The following is a 16,475-nucleotide window of genomic DNA, read 5'->3' as shown; positions in this document are numbered from 1 at the left end:
GAGCTGATAGCTGTCATCCTCACTGTCCAATACACAGCATTGCAAACAATTAATATTTGGTCTGATAGTTACAATGGAGTTACGGTCTTGCTCCTGTACCACAAAAATGATTATGGTCCATCAGATGGTAATCCCTTATTACATTCTGGTCTCCTCTGTAATCTATGGGAAGTTCTCCAGGAACAAGTTCCCCCCACCCCGTCATGTAGGAAAGGTAACAACCCATTGGAAAGATTCATCACCAAACAGCCAGGATAACAATGCAGCCGACTGGCTTGTTAAGGAATCCACAGAGAATGGATTATCATTATCAGGGTGGATGATGGATAAATCCAGATCCCAGGTACCTGTTGTAACAGTCGCTACTAAAACAAAAACTATCAATTTGACAGAACTCCAAACTTTGTTCACTCCATATGGTCAGGTCACCAACAGCGGTGTCCACTACCACAGTCCACCTGCTGGGTAAACTGCACAGTATTTCAGAACCACAATAAAGGAAGCCCCTCCCTGTTAATGATTAAAAATAAGGATGATTCTTTGGTAGCTTACATTCCTCTTCAGCTTAAAGAGGAGATATTAGTCCTCTTTCGTTCTCACCCAACAGCTGGACATTACTCAGCTAATATTACACTACAAAAGCTAACCTGTGCCTGTTGGTGCTGGAAATGTAGAACAATATGTCAATAGATGCCGACTGTGTTTACAAATTCATCCTCCTTCCTGTTCTAATCACACCCTAACACTGGTCACAACCTCCTCCTGATGGCCCATGGACACACTTGCAGATTGATTTTATTGGTCCCTTTATAAAGTCTCAGGGAATCCATGAGTATGGTCTTGTGGAGGTGGACCAATTTACAAAATGGATAGAGGCCTTCCCAACCAGGAACAATAAAGCAATTACGGCTACATGAATCATTTTGAGTGATGTGTTCTGTAGGTGGGGAATACTGATACAGGTGGATAGTGACCAGGATCCACACTTTACTGGGAAATTTTTACTCCCTGCAGGACATGCTCTAAATAAGGCAGAAATTGCACATTGCTCACCACCCACAATCATCAGGGATTGTGGAAAGGGATAATCGAACTTCAAAAACCATGTTAGCAAATTGTGTACAGAACAGCCCACTCAATGTACTGACATGATGCCTCTATGTTTGATGACAATATGTTCCACCCCTTACAAGGCAATGGGGATAAGTCCATATGAGGCTATGACTGGGAGAGAAATGCAGATACTGGGACACGTAACTCTGGAGACTACAACACCATTAAAACTACAGCCGTGTAGTCAGACGTGATTGCAGACAATGATACAGCATGTGGAAAAAGTGAACAGACTGATTTCAGAAAACCTGGGAAGGTCACAAAATCAAGTTAAACAATATTTTGACAAGAAAGTCAAGCCATTCGAATATGGGGTTAGCAAGTAATATTGCAACATTTCTCCCTAAAAAACACTCTTTTGATGTGAACTGGGTCGGCCCCCACACTGTAATTGACACATTAAACCCAGCTGTATACTTATTGAACATGTCACACAGTCCAATAAAAACAAACAAAATTGAAGTGGTTCCATATTAATCAGATGAAAACAGTTAAGGATTAAGATGTTACGTTTGCTCTACGTACAGGTGTAAATGTGGACCTGCATGTTTGTATTGATACTTGGAAAGATGGTGAATGCAATAAACACAACGATAACATTCAGAACTATCATTACTCTGGACAAAGGAGGTAAATGTGTCCCACTGGCAATTTATGGATCAGAACCTCAGATTCTTGGTGGACACAAAAGGTCAATGAGCCAAAATAACTCATACACAACATATGAGGGGGTTCAGGCTGTGGAAGAGTTTCCATGTGGGAAATAAAAGAGCAATATGGAGTGTGTATTCAGTGCAAGGTGTCAGGCAAGCCCCCTCCCCCCTACCCCCCACCGACCAAGACTGAGGCAGACATTATTTTGCCACATGAACGTTAAAACTTAAAATTGCAAGCCCTGACTGGAAAGACATTTGCATAGTAACAGATGGTGTTGGAACAATGAGGAACAAGTCCCTGCCTCAATACACAGAAGAGACCTGGTCAAACCAGCTGGTCATGTGACCACCGGCAGGCCAACTAGGGGAGTTTTAAATTGGAAAAACAGAATCTGAACTGAGAAAACTATGTGCTCCTGGAACTGAAACAAGAATTACCTTCTCTCCTGTCTGCCTGCTCATCTCTCAGGGAACTGAATCTTGTGAAAACACATGAGCCTCAAAGAGAGAAAAATCTCCTACGTGAACAAGGTTTAAGAATACTGCGTCCCAACGAAAAGCAACACTACCTACAATCAAGTGAGCTCGAAGCACAGCAAACAAGAAACTCTTAAATTGCCTCAAACCGCTCTCTACTATACTTTCCTCTCCTCTTTTCTGTCCCTATTTGCACATGTGCATTGTGTGAGCATGCGATCATGTGCACGTCATATATCCGTAGGCATTAACTGTATTAGAGTTTAAGTTTAAAGAAACTTCACGTTTCTCCTTTAAACATGAGAAAACCTGGTGTGTTGCTTTCTTTGCCTTATAATTGGAAAGTTGTGAATACGGATACACAAAGGGGTATCTCAAACCACAGTGTATGAGAAATAAAACCCTGTTAGAATAAGACCAGATAAAGACCGCAAAAGACCCCTGGACACATTTCTCACCCGGTCGTAACAAAGGTAAAAGACAGCAGAGGCCCGATCATGTGGAAATTTCTGGTAAAGAATAACGGGACTTGGGAGCAAGTAAAGGAATTAAACCAAGGCCCAGGGGTATCAGAGTGAAGGATACATCCAATTGCGTTGGCCTCAATGGTGGAAGAGACACAAAGGGTCTAACATAAGGTCTAATAATGGAAATTGGGGCAATGAACCCCTTTTAGTAACTTTTAAGCGATAGGCAGGATATAACTACCCTAAAATTGACGGGTGGGGGTGGTGTGGGGAGCATAGGTAGAGTCAAGATAAGATTCAAGGATGCAATAACCAGATACACCAAGATTGACGGGTACCTCCACAGTGTTATGCTTATACCGTATGAGAAGGAGGAGAACTCAGATGCATGGAATCAGGGACAAGACGGGCAATGTCCTCAATTAGAGGCAGGAAATGGCCTTGTAATTATCTCTACCCACAAAGCAGTATATCACCAGGTAATACCAGAAGTGGTGCCTGTCATTTGAAACTTAATTGATTTAGTATTGTCTGAATAGTGTCCCAACAAAACAATACAATTAACTCAAGGGATGATACAGCAGGTTTTCGATCAATACTGGGAAAGGCTACCTTGTCTACAAGTGTAGAGGACGTACAGAATGCATTCCACCAGGAAAACAAAACTAGAAATGAAATGAGTCAAACAAGAAGTAGGTGAAAGAGAGGCTTGATAAATGCTGGATTCACTGGTTTTAATCCAGCCACCTCAGTGATTAACTCAATGGATTGACAGCTTCACAGGTACAGTTACAATCGGTATGAAAGAAATTGAAAAATATGCTGAGTAAAGAAAATAGCATAGAACATGAAGAGCTGGGAGAGGATCAGATAATGGTCGTGCATCTACGAGACATTATACACGAGTTAGAAAATCATGTGAAAAAGATTAATGGCCTTATTAGAGAGGACAGCAATCCAGAATACTCTGACCAGGCTGCTCATAATGATGTATGTGTCATGTATGGGAATTAGTTGTGAGAACAGTTCAGAGACAACCTAAAACCGGGTTCTCCAACATCCGGCCCAAGACCAGGATCCGACCCGCCAAATGTTTTCATTCAGCCTGCGGGTTTAAACTGTTCCCGGGGCCGTTCCTCATCCTCACCCTGACTGGAGATGAGAAATTTCCCTTTGTCTCCTTACAGAGCGGCCTTCTGAAAAAGATCATTGTCAGTTTCACAGCCGACAGCTGCTAACATCAGGAACAGCGGATTCCCAACAGACTCGGGCTTTTCTGGCAGATTTTCACATTTTTTTTCAAAAAGCCCAATGGAAAACTCAGTGTCAGCTGTGAAACTGACAGCGATGATTTTCAAGCAACTGACCAACCATCTGCTAAGCATTCGACTCTGCAAATGTGTGGGAAAGAGAAGGAGAGAGAGAGAGAAAGAAAAGGGAAAAGAGTGAAGGGGGGGAGAGACAGAGAGAGAGAGGGACAGAGAGACAGAGAGAGAGAGGGACAGAGAGAGAGTGAAGAGAAGGCACAGAGAGAGGTGGGACAGAGAGACAAGGGGGATGGGGAAGCGGGGAACACTGAGCAGGAGCGAGGAACACTGAGCTGGGAAGTGGGGAACACTGAACGGGGAGTGGAGAACACTGGAGATACCAGGGTAGTGGGGGGAAGAGATACAGAGACGGTGGGGTGAGAAGGAGACAGAGAGAGAGGTGAGAGGGAGAGAGAAAGAGGGGTGAGAGGGAGACAGGGAGAGGGGTGATAGGGAGACCAAGAGACAGACCGAGAGGGGGAGAGAGAGAGACAGAGACAGCGAGGGGAGAAGGCAGGGAGAGAGTCAAGAGTCATTTACTTACGGCATAGGAGGAGGCCATTCTATCCATCGAGCCCGTGCTGGCTCTCCACAGAGCTAAGCAGTCAGTCCCCCTCCCTGGCTCGATCCCTGCAGCCCTGCAAGTCTATTTCTCTCAGGTGGCCATCCAACTTCCTCTTGAAGTCATTGATCATCTCCACTTCCACCACCCTTGTGGGCAACAAGTTCCAGGTCATTACTACCCACTGTGTAAAAAAGTGTTTTCTCATATTGCCCCTGGATCTTTTGCACAAAATTTTTAATTTGTGTCCCCTAGTCCTAGAGGGGATGTGGGGTGGGAGGAGGGGATGGGGGGAACAATGAGACACACACACACACAGAGCACAGGCAGAGGGGGGAGGAGATCAAGGTCTCTCCTGACAGATGGACATCTATCAAGAATACTCTGCATCGCTACATCAAGTGTGCAGGCAGAGATTGACTACTTATTAAAGCAAAAACTGCCAAGTATGTCACTAAATCAGTTTTCAATATAGTGACGAGAAAGTAAGTCAATAAATTAGTCTTCTTATTAAAAGCTTCTTCACAAAAATGCACATTTGTTGTTGTTTTTATTAGTAAGATAAATTTTTAATTCCTTTATCTTGCGAAATTTGCAAAATGAGCAAAATCTGTAATGCGGCCCTCCACCCAAAAAGGACAACCATGATATGAAAGTTATCAATGAAGGACACCTTCCCATTTGGGTAACAAATAGATATTTGTCAGGACTATCCCATTACCAGGACGATGCAGAATTATGTAAAATTAGGAGTTTGATTGAGGTTCGCCCGGTCAAACACAAATGCCACAAGATGGGAATCAGAAGCTATTGGGACTAGTAGTACAAATCCCCAGCCTTATGAATTGAACCATTCCTAATCCTCTGTTTACAGTAGAAAACATAGCGGTTGTGAGGGAAAGTGTCATTAGTCGATTCCTGATAGCTCCCTAATGGTTGATGCGGCTAGAAAAACTAACTTGGATAGAAACAAACCTACAGGGATGCAGAACAGATAAGGATGCCCTCATTTTCCCGTATGGTTTATATGATCATTCAAGAGACACATGTGGTTTCAATGGGAATGAGAAGGGGCAGAACTGTACTGAGGAAGTGACAGGTCCATCAGATGTGAGAACTAGAACGATCGATGTATGAAAAGGGAAGGACTGTTTTACCACCTTAGAAAACTATCATCATCACGGGTCACTTAAATGTTCAATCAAACCTGGGACCTACTGTATTACACCTACCAAAACCAGTCATGAGGGAAAAACCCTCCTCACTATTGCTAACAGGTCTTACAAGTAAAAGATGGCTCGAATATAAACCTAGAGGATGTGTCACTGTTACGACCAGCTAAGAAAATGGTCTAGGGTTCCCTCTCAGCCTTCACCGGGTCTTACCATAACAGGGATAAATTTTAAACACACCGTGCTTTTAGCTCCCCCTTGGTGACCCTTGTACACCGCTTTCCAATTATAAGGCAAATAAACCAGCCAAACAGGTTTTCTTAGGTTTAAAGCAGAAAGGTTGAAATTTATTAAACTTAAACTCTAATTTGGTTAATGCCTATGATACACAATGTGGCCATGCTAGCATGTGACATACACATGCAGATAGAGACAGAAAACAGAAGAAATAAATTGGAAAAGTTTGGGGCAATATCTGAAGATGATTTTGGTTGCTGTCCTTGGAGATCACTGTAGATTGTAGGTTAATCTTGCTCTTGGTTGGGGCCCAGTATTCTTCTTAAACCATGTCGAGGGTTCTAAACTTTTGGCAATAGGCTTCGGGTACTAATTCATATGCCCCGAGGATAGCACATTTGGTCAGTTCATAATTTGATGAGCTCTCATCTGGCAACAGGGAATAAACCTTATGGGTTTTTCCAGTTAGCTTACTTTGTAATAAAAGAGGTCAGGTCTCAGCTGGCCATTTTAGCTGCCTTGCCAGTTTCTCAAAAGACACAAAAAATGCTTCTACGTCTCCCTCATTGAATTTTGGAATTAGTAGAGATCGCAACTTACAGATAACAATTCTGTACGCAGCCTTGAATTACGCTCCTCCATATTGGCCATGCTTTCACTGGGCTTACTCTGTTGCCCCCTAGTTAATTCAAACTGCTTCAGCTATCTGAAACAAAAACAAGAAATGCTGGAATCACGCAGCAGGTCTGGCAGCATCTGTGGAAAGAGAAGCAGAGTTAACGGAACCGAAGAAGGGTCACTGAACCGAAACGTTAACTCTGCTTCTCTTTCCACAGATGCTGCCAGACCTGCTGAGTGATTCCAGCATTTCTTGTTTTTGTTTCAGATTTCCAGCATCCGCAGTATTTTGCTTTTATTTTTGCTTCAGCTATCTTTCTGGAATGCTCTTTCTTTCTCCCTCTCCTGTCTCTTTCTCTTTCTCTCTCCTCTAATTCAAGTTTCTTGTGTCCTAATTGTATCTTTGCGAGCAATGCCCTGTTAAAGTCTACTTCTAACACTGCTCCTGCTTCTTCAAATTCAAGTGAAAAATGGTTAGCCACTAGTCTTAGGATTTCAGCCATCCTAGCCTTGCCACATACAGTGATCCCACACTGCTCAGCCATTTTCCTCAACTCCTCCATAGACAGTGCTTTACTTATCCCAAGTTACTTCACCCTGGCTTAGAGAGCTACTAGCTTCAGTTGCAGACATGTTAGTATTCTAGCACACATAACCACAAGAAAACCTGTATTGAAATCTTGCTCTTTTTCTGATTGGGAACAATTTGGCTTCCCACTTCCAATTTCTCTCACTTGTCTGTGGGTAAAATCCAGGACGGTAGCCCCAAATATCTGTTACGACAGGTGAGAAAGGGGTCCAGGGTTCCCTCTCAGTCTTCACCTCGTCGTAACATAATAGGGTTTAATTTTTAAACACACCGTGTTTTTAGCTCCCCCTTGGTGAATACATATTCACCGCTTTCCAATTATAAGGCAAAGAACCAGCCAAACAGATTTTCTTAGGTTTAAAGCAGAAAGGTTGAAATTTATTAAACTTAAACTCTAATTTGGTGAACACCTATGGATACATGACACACCCACACTAGCATGCATATGCAATACACATATGCAGATAGAGACAGAAAAGAGCAGAAAAAATAAAGTGGAAAAGTTTGAGGCAATCTCTGAAGATGGTTTTTGTTATGGATCTTCAAGCTTACTGCACAGTCCTTGATTGTAGGTAGATCTTGCTTTTCATTGGGGCCCAGTATTCTTCTTAAAACTTGTTCACTGTAGGAGACTTTTCTCTCTTGGCATTCATGTGTCTTCAGAGGATTTGGAGTTCCATGAGAAAGAGATGGGAGCAGACAGACAGGAGAGGCTGTGGCGAGCCAGCCAGGAGAGATCTTTTCAGTCCAGAAGGAAACAGATACTCTCAGTTCAAACTGTTTGTACAATTCAGAAAAACCCAGGTTGTGACTAGCTGGTCTGACCACGTCTGTTTGTGGATTCTCTGATCTTAGCTGTCCCTGGAATACCTCTTGTTACACACAACACCTGGTGCTCAAAGTCCATTGTGGGTTAAATTGGAGCAGGGAATAGCCCCTTTGTCCTTCCAAGCACTGGCTGCTGGTATGCAAAAAATGTTTTTCCAGCCAAGGGCCAGGTGATTTTTCAAACAAGTCCTTCCTTCACTTCAGCAACAGTTTGAAGTTTAATGTTCATATGTAAAAATTAATATGCCTCATTCTTAGCAGGTGGGGGTCTAGCATGACACTGTCCTTTAAGCTCGCTGTAGAGTCCTCGATTGTAGGTAGGACTTGCTTTGCGTTGGGGCCCAGTATTATCCTTAAACCTTGTTTAATGTAGGAGACTTTTCTCTCTTGAGGTTCACGTGTCCTCAGTGGGTCCCGAGGCTTGTGAGAAAGAGATGAGAGCGGACAGGAGAGGTCTTCTCAGTCCAGGAGCAAACAGTCTTTATGAGTTCAAACTCTCTGTGGTTAGTTCAAAAAAACCCTGGACCACCCAGTTAGTCATGTGACCAGCTGGTCTAACCAGCCCTGGCCCTTATGAATTGTATCGCCTCAGCCCTGGAATGTGCTTCCTTAACCCTTCACTGTCTGGTGATCAAATCCATTTGGAGTAATAGGAGCATGGAATAGTCCTTTGGCTCCACAAACACTGTCTGTTAGTATGCAAATATTTTTCAGCCAAGCGTCTGGTAGCCCTTGTAACAGGCCTTCTCTTCTTCCCAGCAACAGTTTGAAATCAATGTTCATATGACAAAATTAATATGCCTCATTCTTGGCAGGTGGAGGCCTGCATGACCGTCACTAAATTTGGGTATGGCATCCGTGAACTACCTAAAGCCTTAACAACATTAATAAGTCAAGTGAACATCTCCCAATGCCATTATTACATTCTAGATCAAGGAAATAAAGCTATAGCCAAAGAAATTCTAGGGGTGGGGGATTCAACACATTGGTGGGAAATAGGGATAAACATGGAAAATCACCCCTGGATTAGAATAATTTCACACATATTGGTTATAACCCTGTTATTGGTGCTAATATGCTCACTGCTGTACACTTGCCACTTAAAGCACCTGGTACACCAGACAAGGTCACAATTAAACATGATCACAGCACAAAATCTCTTGGAAATAGGTAAATATGGAAGTTCAAAGTGCACAAGAATTTCATTTTAAGAGATCAGCATAAATGCCTTGCCCTCAAGGTGGGGATATTGTAAGATAGAGTTCACTACTTGATATAATATTAAATCTGTATACTGTGTGGTGTAATGTCTTAAATGTGTAAGCTTAATTAGAAGTGATTATGAAGATAATAATGCTTTATAGTATTGTTAAAGTAACTATGTGTAAGCTCAATTAAACATGATATTAGGCCGAGAAGCAAAGCATGATGGTAAATTTAAGCCAACTTGAAGAAGTTAAAAGCAAAAAGGAATGTGCTGAGGCAAGGTTATGTTCAAAACAAGCTGGCAGCAAGGAACAGAACCTTGAGCAAATATACAAGAATGTGTTAAAGTAGTGGTATGTCTGAAACAAACAGATAATGAAAGACAGAACATTAATTATGTTACAATTGAAACAGAAGGTTTAAAGTTTCTGAGATCTGTTATCACTAGAGTAAAATACATTGCTATAACTCATGTAAAAACTGTTTGCAAGAAGATCCTAGATAAGGAATAACTAAGTTGCAAGAAGATGGAATAAAGTGATACCAGAGGATTAAGCATAGAATTTAATGTCAAAGTTTAAAAAAATGATTATTAAAGAGTGTGAGTGAGATAGCACAGGTGATTGTCAGTTGGCTCAAAGGAGAAAAAGGATATAAAAGAACAGATATTGAAGATGAAAAGCAGCACAAAAACCTAAAGGAAGAAAGAGAATCATCATTCAACAGAACAAGAGAAAGAGAGACCGTACCACAGTCACTCGGAGGGCTACCACTGAAGGTCTGAGGAACAGACTGTGACTAACGTCTAAGTATTACTTCTTTGTACTGGATGTAAACTACTTAATAAATTTGCTGTACATATAACCAATATATATCTGTACTCACAGTGGTTTGTTGTAGTCATGAACGAGTCACCCTTGTTGGATTAAATTTAATCCTGAAAGTAGCAGGAAAGCTACAGCCAGGGTCAAGGATGTTACTGAGTGACTGCAGAGCACCCTGAGGGGGGAGGGTGAACAGCCAGCAGTGTGGTCCACATTGGTACTAACAACATAGGTCAGAAGAGGGATGTGGTCATGCAGAAACAGTTTAGGGAGCTGGGAAAGAAATTAGCAAGCAGGACTTCAAAAGCAGTAGCACATGTAAGTGAGTATAGAAATAGCAGGATAGAGCAGATGAATTTGTGGCTGGAAAGATGGTGCAGGAGGGAAGGCTTTAGATTCCTGTGACACGGGGACCAGTTTTGGAGAAGATGAGACCTGTACCAGCCAGACGTGTTGCACCTGAACAGAGCTGGGACAAATTTCTTTGCAGGGCGATTTGCAAGTGCTACTGGGGAGAGATTAAAATAACTTGGCAGGGATGTGGGAACCAGGAGATAATACAGGAGAGGAACACCAAGGTACACAGAGAATTGGAAGAGACAGATAACACAAGAGTATGAAATAATAAAATATTAGGTGGGGTCAGAATGAGAGGCTTAGACATCCCGGGTATCATGCTGGTAAACCTAGTCTGTACCCTCTCCAAGGCCTTGACATCCTTCTTGACATATGAATTGTGCTGACCAGACTCCAGCTGAGGCCTAACCACTGATTTGTAAAGGATTAGCATGGCTTCTTTGTTTGTGTATGCAATGTCCTATTTACAAAGCCAAGTATTCCATATGTTTTTTAACCTACCTTAACATCTTTCTCTGTCATCTTCAAGGATTTGTAAATACACATCCTCAATCCCTCTACTCTTGCACTCCCCTCAAAATAGTACCATTATAGTACCATTATATTTCCTCTCTATGTTATTTCTCCCAAAGTGCATCACTTCACACTTATCTATATTTAATTGTATTTGCCATGTGTCTGCCCATTTCACCAGTCTGTCTATGTCCTCCTAAAGTCTCTTATCCTCATCACTATTTACTATGTTACCATAGAATTGTTACAGCATAGAAGGAAGCCATTTAGCCCATTATATCCATGCCGGCTCTCTACGAGAGCAACTCATCTACTCCCACTCCTGTGCCTTTTCTCCATAGTCCTGCAAATATTTTCTCTTCAGATAATTATCCAATTCCCTTTTGAAATCCATGATTGAATCTGCCCCCACCACACTCTCAGGCAGTGCATTCCAGATCCTAACCATTTGTTGCGTAAAAATGTTTTTCCTCATGTCGCCATTGGTTCTTTTGTAAATCAGCTTAAATTGGTGTCCTCTGGTTCTCGACCCTTCTCCCAATGGGAACAGTTTCTCCCAATCCACTCTTCACAGACTCCTCAGGATTTTGAACACCGTGATCAAATCTCCTCTCAACCTTTCCTTCTCTGAGGAGAACAACCCCATCTTCTTCAATCTATCCTCATTACTGAAGTCCCTCATTCCCGGAACCATTGTTGTAAATCATTACTGCACCCTCTCTGAATCCTTCACACCCTGCTTAAAGTGCGATGCTCAGAACTGGACACAATACATCAGTTGATTACAAAACAGTGTTTTATTCAAGTTTATCATAAATTCCTTGCTTTTATACTCTATACCACTATTTATAAAGCCCAAGATCCCCTATACGTTTTTAACTACTTTCTCAACCTGCCCTGCCACCTTCAATGATTTATCACATATACCCCAGGTCTCTCTGTACTTGCAACCTCTTTAAATTTGTATCCTTTATTTTAGATTTCCTTCCTCATTCTTCCTACAAGAATGTATCACTTCTCTGCATTAAATTTCATCTGCCATGTGTCTGCCCATTCCACCAGTCTGTCTAAGTCCTCTTGAAGTCTATCAATATCATCCTCACAATTCACAATATTTCCAAGTTTTGTGCCACCTGCAAATTTTGAACTTGTGCCCTGTACACCCAAGTCTAGGTCAATAGTATATAACAAGAAAAGCAGGGGTCCTAACACTGGCCCCTGGGGAACCTCACTGTAAACCTTCCTCCAGTCAGACAAACAACCATTCACTACTACTCTCTGTTTCCTGTCACTCAGTCAGTTTTGTATCCATGCTGTCACTGGGCTTCAAGTTTGCTGACAAGCCTAATATGTGACAATTTATCAAACAATTATATCTCCCTCATTAACCTTCTCTCATTACAGCCACCCCTCCTCCTTTCTTTCCTTCCCTATCTTTCCTGACTATCTTGTATCCGGGAATATTTAGTACCTAATCCCGAGATCCTGCCCTTTTTTGAACTCAGTCTCTGTTAATGCCACAATACCATATTCCCATGTGGCTATCTGCGCCTGCAGCTCACCAGCTTATTGACCACACTTTGTGTATTTACATACATCCACTGTAAACCTAATTTAGACATTATTGAATCCCCTCTTACTCTCATCACACCTAATATCTTACTATTTCCTACTCTAGTGCCATATGCATCTCTCAATCATTTGTGCACCTTGTTCATCCTCTCTAATATCATCTCCTGGTTCCCATCCCCCTACCAGGTTAATTTAAACCCACTCCAATAGCACAAGCCAATCACCTCATGAGGACATTGGTCCTGGCTCTGTTCAGGTGCAAGCCGTCCGCCCTGTACAGGTCCCACCTCCTCTAGAATTGGTCCCAATGTCCCAGGAATCTAAAGCCCTCCCTCCTGCACCATCTCTCCAGCCACACATTCATCTACTCCACCCTCCTATTTCTATACTCACTAGTACATGGAAATACTACCTTGGAGGATCTACCTGCTAGTCCTGCTTATTAATATCTTTACCTAAAATTTTCCTGTAGTACTCCAGCCCACTTTCTACCTATGTTGTTGGTACTGATATGGACTACGACAACTGGCTGTTCACCGTTCTCCTTCAGAATGTTCTGCAGCGACTCAGTGACGTTCTGGACCCTAGCACCAGGGAGGCAACATATCATCCTGGATTCACAACTCGAGATGTAAAAATGTCTGTCTGTTCCCCCAACTATAGAATCCTCTATCATTGTTACTGTCCCAATCATCCTCCTGCTCCCTGGTACAACTGAGCCACCTGTGGTGTTGTGGACTTGTCTCTGGCTGTATTCCCAGAGGAACAATCACCCTTACCAGTATTCAAATACCAATTAGACAGCAAGATGCACTCAGGGGACTCTGTCACTTCCTGCCTGGTCCTGATTTTGTGTCTGGTGATCACCCTGTCCCTCTCTGCCTGCACACCTGTAAACTGCAGGGTGACTACCTCTAGAAACGTGCTATCTTAGTCTCGTGGATGCACTGCAGTGACACCAGCTACTGCTCAAACTCCGAAACCCAGAGCTCAAACTCCTCCAGCTGACAACACTTCCTGTATATATTTGGATTCCCACATGGAACAGGATGTGCATTCCACGGGACTGAGATGCCCTTCTATTTGTTAGAGTACTAACTAAACTTATCAGAAATAAAAGTCTTTAAAAAAACTTCAGATTGAATTCCTAAAACCTGACTATTTTTAGACCTGAGTTAATTAATCTAGTTCCTCATCTTAGACCCTTTCCTCAATACTTACCCTCATTCTCGATGTTAGTTTCCTCGGATCCTGCTACTCCTTCCTCACTGCACTGATTCTGACTTCACTTTGACCTCACTCTTTCAATTTCTGCCTATGTTGAGTTGCTCTCGCTCCACTTTCACTTTCACACTTTCCAGGGAAGTCTGCACTGCTGCCGTGCTTTTTCTCCCACTCCGCTCCGGCTCCACTCCTGCTCCTCTTCATCAAATCTTACCTGATGTCACTTTTGTTCAGCTCACACACTGACTCAGACTTTCTGGACAGGACTCAATGTATACGGCAGAAGCTAAAATGCACCACGAATGAATCACATTCATTACTTTGATAAATATCTCTGGATGCCCCAAATCGCTTTACAGCCAATTAAATACTTCTGAAGTGTAATCACTGTTGTAATCTAAGAATTTAAATCATCGTTCCTTTTAATGATTAAACATCGAAATTTACAAACCTGATATCCTGATAATTGCTTGTTGTTCTGTTTTCAGCATTTCGTTCCATATCAGACACTTGAACCTGTTTGTTGATTGTTTTGTTATTTCAATATTGCTCTGGACGTCGACAAGACCATTCGAGTCCTGCTGGTATCTTGTTTCAGCCTGTATTAAATTATCTCCGTCCTCATTAATCCACAGTATCCCCGGTTCAGAATACCATCCACTGGATTTACACACAAGCTGGATTCCATTTTTATGATATTGTTTCATCTGAATCCAGGGCTCAGTCCCCAATCCTGTAATCAACAGTGAATAGATTCAGTAATAACATTTGTTAGCAACACTTCCTATAGCCTGTGGGAAATATTTATTTAATGTTATTGATAGATAATTAATCAGCTTCGTGATAACTTGACTTTAATGGGATTATGAACTGAATCTGTTATAGAACAGTGATTAGTTAGTTAGTTAGTTAGAGATACAGCACTGAAACAGGCCCTTTGGCCCACCGAGTCTGTGCTGACCATCAACCACCCATTTATACTAATCCTACACTAATTCCATATTCCTACCACATCCCCACCTGTCCCTATATTTCCCTACCACCTACCGATACTAGGGACAATTTATAATGGCCAATTTACCTCTCAACCTGCAAGTCTTTGGCATGTGGGAGGAAACCGGAGCACCCGGAGGAAACCCATGCAGTCACAGGGAGAACATGCAAACTCCACACAGACAGTACCCAGAATTGAACCCGGGTCGCTGGAGCTGTGAGGCTGCGGTGCTAACCACTGCGCCACTGTGGTTAAATAATTAATGTAAATCAGAGATCAGTTGTTCTGACTAATTAACTCCCACTTATGTGAGGTGACAGAGGGCACCTGATCCCAATGGAATTGTACCCCAGCCTGGTATAAACACCTTCAAGAGAAGACAGAGAAAATCGATGAACCAAAAAAATCCATATATTACTGACCAATTATACATACACTTGGAGGCAGATGATACCTATAGACACTAGAGTAATAATTCTGGTGGTGCCAATGGATTTTCAAACTTCTCCTGACATGCTCTCTGTGTTCTGACCCCATTCCAAGTCCTGGGTGTGGGGTTATTTCTATATTAGGGTCAGACACCTGCAGCAGTAGCAGTGCCCACCCAGCAGTCCTCTTGGGATATCAATCAGGTATGTTCCAGTCAGGTGGTATTGACACAGTGCCATCAACTGGCACATTTTACATCATTACCACCTCGGCAATGATGGACTGAAGACATATTTATCAGTGTTGTTAAGGAAAGCGTCAATCTGATGGCAAAAGAATACAGACACGCTGGATTGACACTAAAACATTGGCAGGTTTTTCCGATTTATTGGTGCCTGGAAAAGTGTTGCTGAGCTCCCAGGGGCTGTCTGTCTCTGAAAGATTCTGCAGGCACCATCTCCCCCAGCAGCAGCAGCAGCTATTTCTCACAACCACACCCCCCATGGTGAGATCCCAAGCACAGGCAGGAATCCTGTATAACACATTTACAGAAGGTTAACCCTGGAAATTTCACCAGGGTTAGCAGTGGATCAGCACAGTGCACACCCTGCCACGATTCTACCAGAATCAAACCACAGATGAAAATCCCTGCCTTTAATCTCAATTCACCACATGAAAGATATTAAATTGGCAAAATACTGAGCTAAACATGGCTGATGGTTTCCAAAGAGCACAAGTTTAAACTCCTGAGAGTTGAGGGTTCAACTCCAGACTTTAAGCAGAAAATGTAAGATGACAAATCAGTGTCAGACTGAGGAAATGCTGCTGCCACATTGAGAGTTTTTATCATTTGATTTTCTACATTGAAAGGATTTTGGTTTGAATTTGATTTAAAAGCTGTGCCTTAACAAAAAATAAATTCATATAGATTTTTAGCACAGTGAGCAGTTTGGGTCTGGAATGCACTGCCTGACAGTTTGGTGGAGGCAGATTTAATCGAGGCCTTCAAAAGGAAATTGGAGAAGCAGCTGAAGATAAAAACTGTGCAGGGTTATGGGGAAAGGGCAGGGTGTGGAACTGGCTGAATTGCACTTTCAGAGAGCTGGCACTGACTCGACAGGCCAAATGGCCTCTTTCTGTGCTGTAACCATTCTCTGATTCTATGTAAAGCTGCAGACATTGAAGAATGGGAATTGAAGCCACACAAGTCAGTGTGTGGAATGTGAACTCAGCAAACTGCAAACTAATTCAATGAAGGTCAACTGTCCAATCACAGACCCAGTAGTCAGGATGACCTCCATTCTGTTTGGAAAAGAGCAAGAAATGTTCC

The 16,475-nt window shown here is 42.4% G+C and overlaps 1 protein-coding gene across 1 annotated transcript in view; it reads right to left on the bottom strand.

Moving 5' to 3' along the window:
- The window catches only part of LOC137345916 (butyrophilin subfamily 1 member A1-like), a 148,022-nt gene that overhangs the window by 58,697 nt on the left and 72,850 nt on the right, over window positions 1-16,475 (bottom strand). The window contains exon 4 of the mRNA XM_068009162.1: window positions 14,174-14,455. Within this exon, the coding sequence (XP_067865263.1) occupies window positions 14,174-14,455 (282 nt within the window). The remainder of the gene's footprint in view (window positions 1-14,173; window positions 14,456-16,475) is intronic.

The sequence above is a fragment of the Heterodontus francisci genome, chromosome 29 (assembly GCF_036365525.1).
Source record: "Heterodontus francisci isolate sHetFra1 chromosome 29, sHetFra1.hap1, whole genome shotgun sequence".
Lineage (NCBI taxonomy): Eukaryota > Metazoa > Chordata > Chondrichthyes > Heterodontiformes > Heterodontidae > Heterodontus > Heterodontus francisci.
The sequence above is the reverse complement of the archived record's forward strand: the minus strand, read 5'-3'. Positions and strand labels throughout refer to the sequence as shown.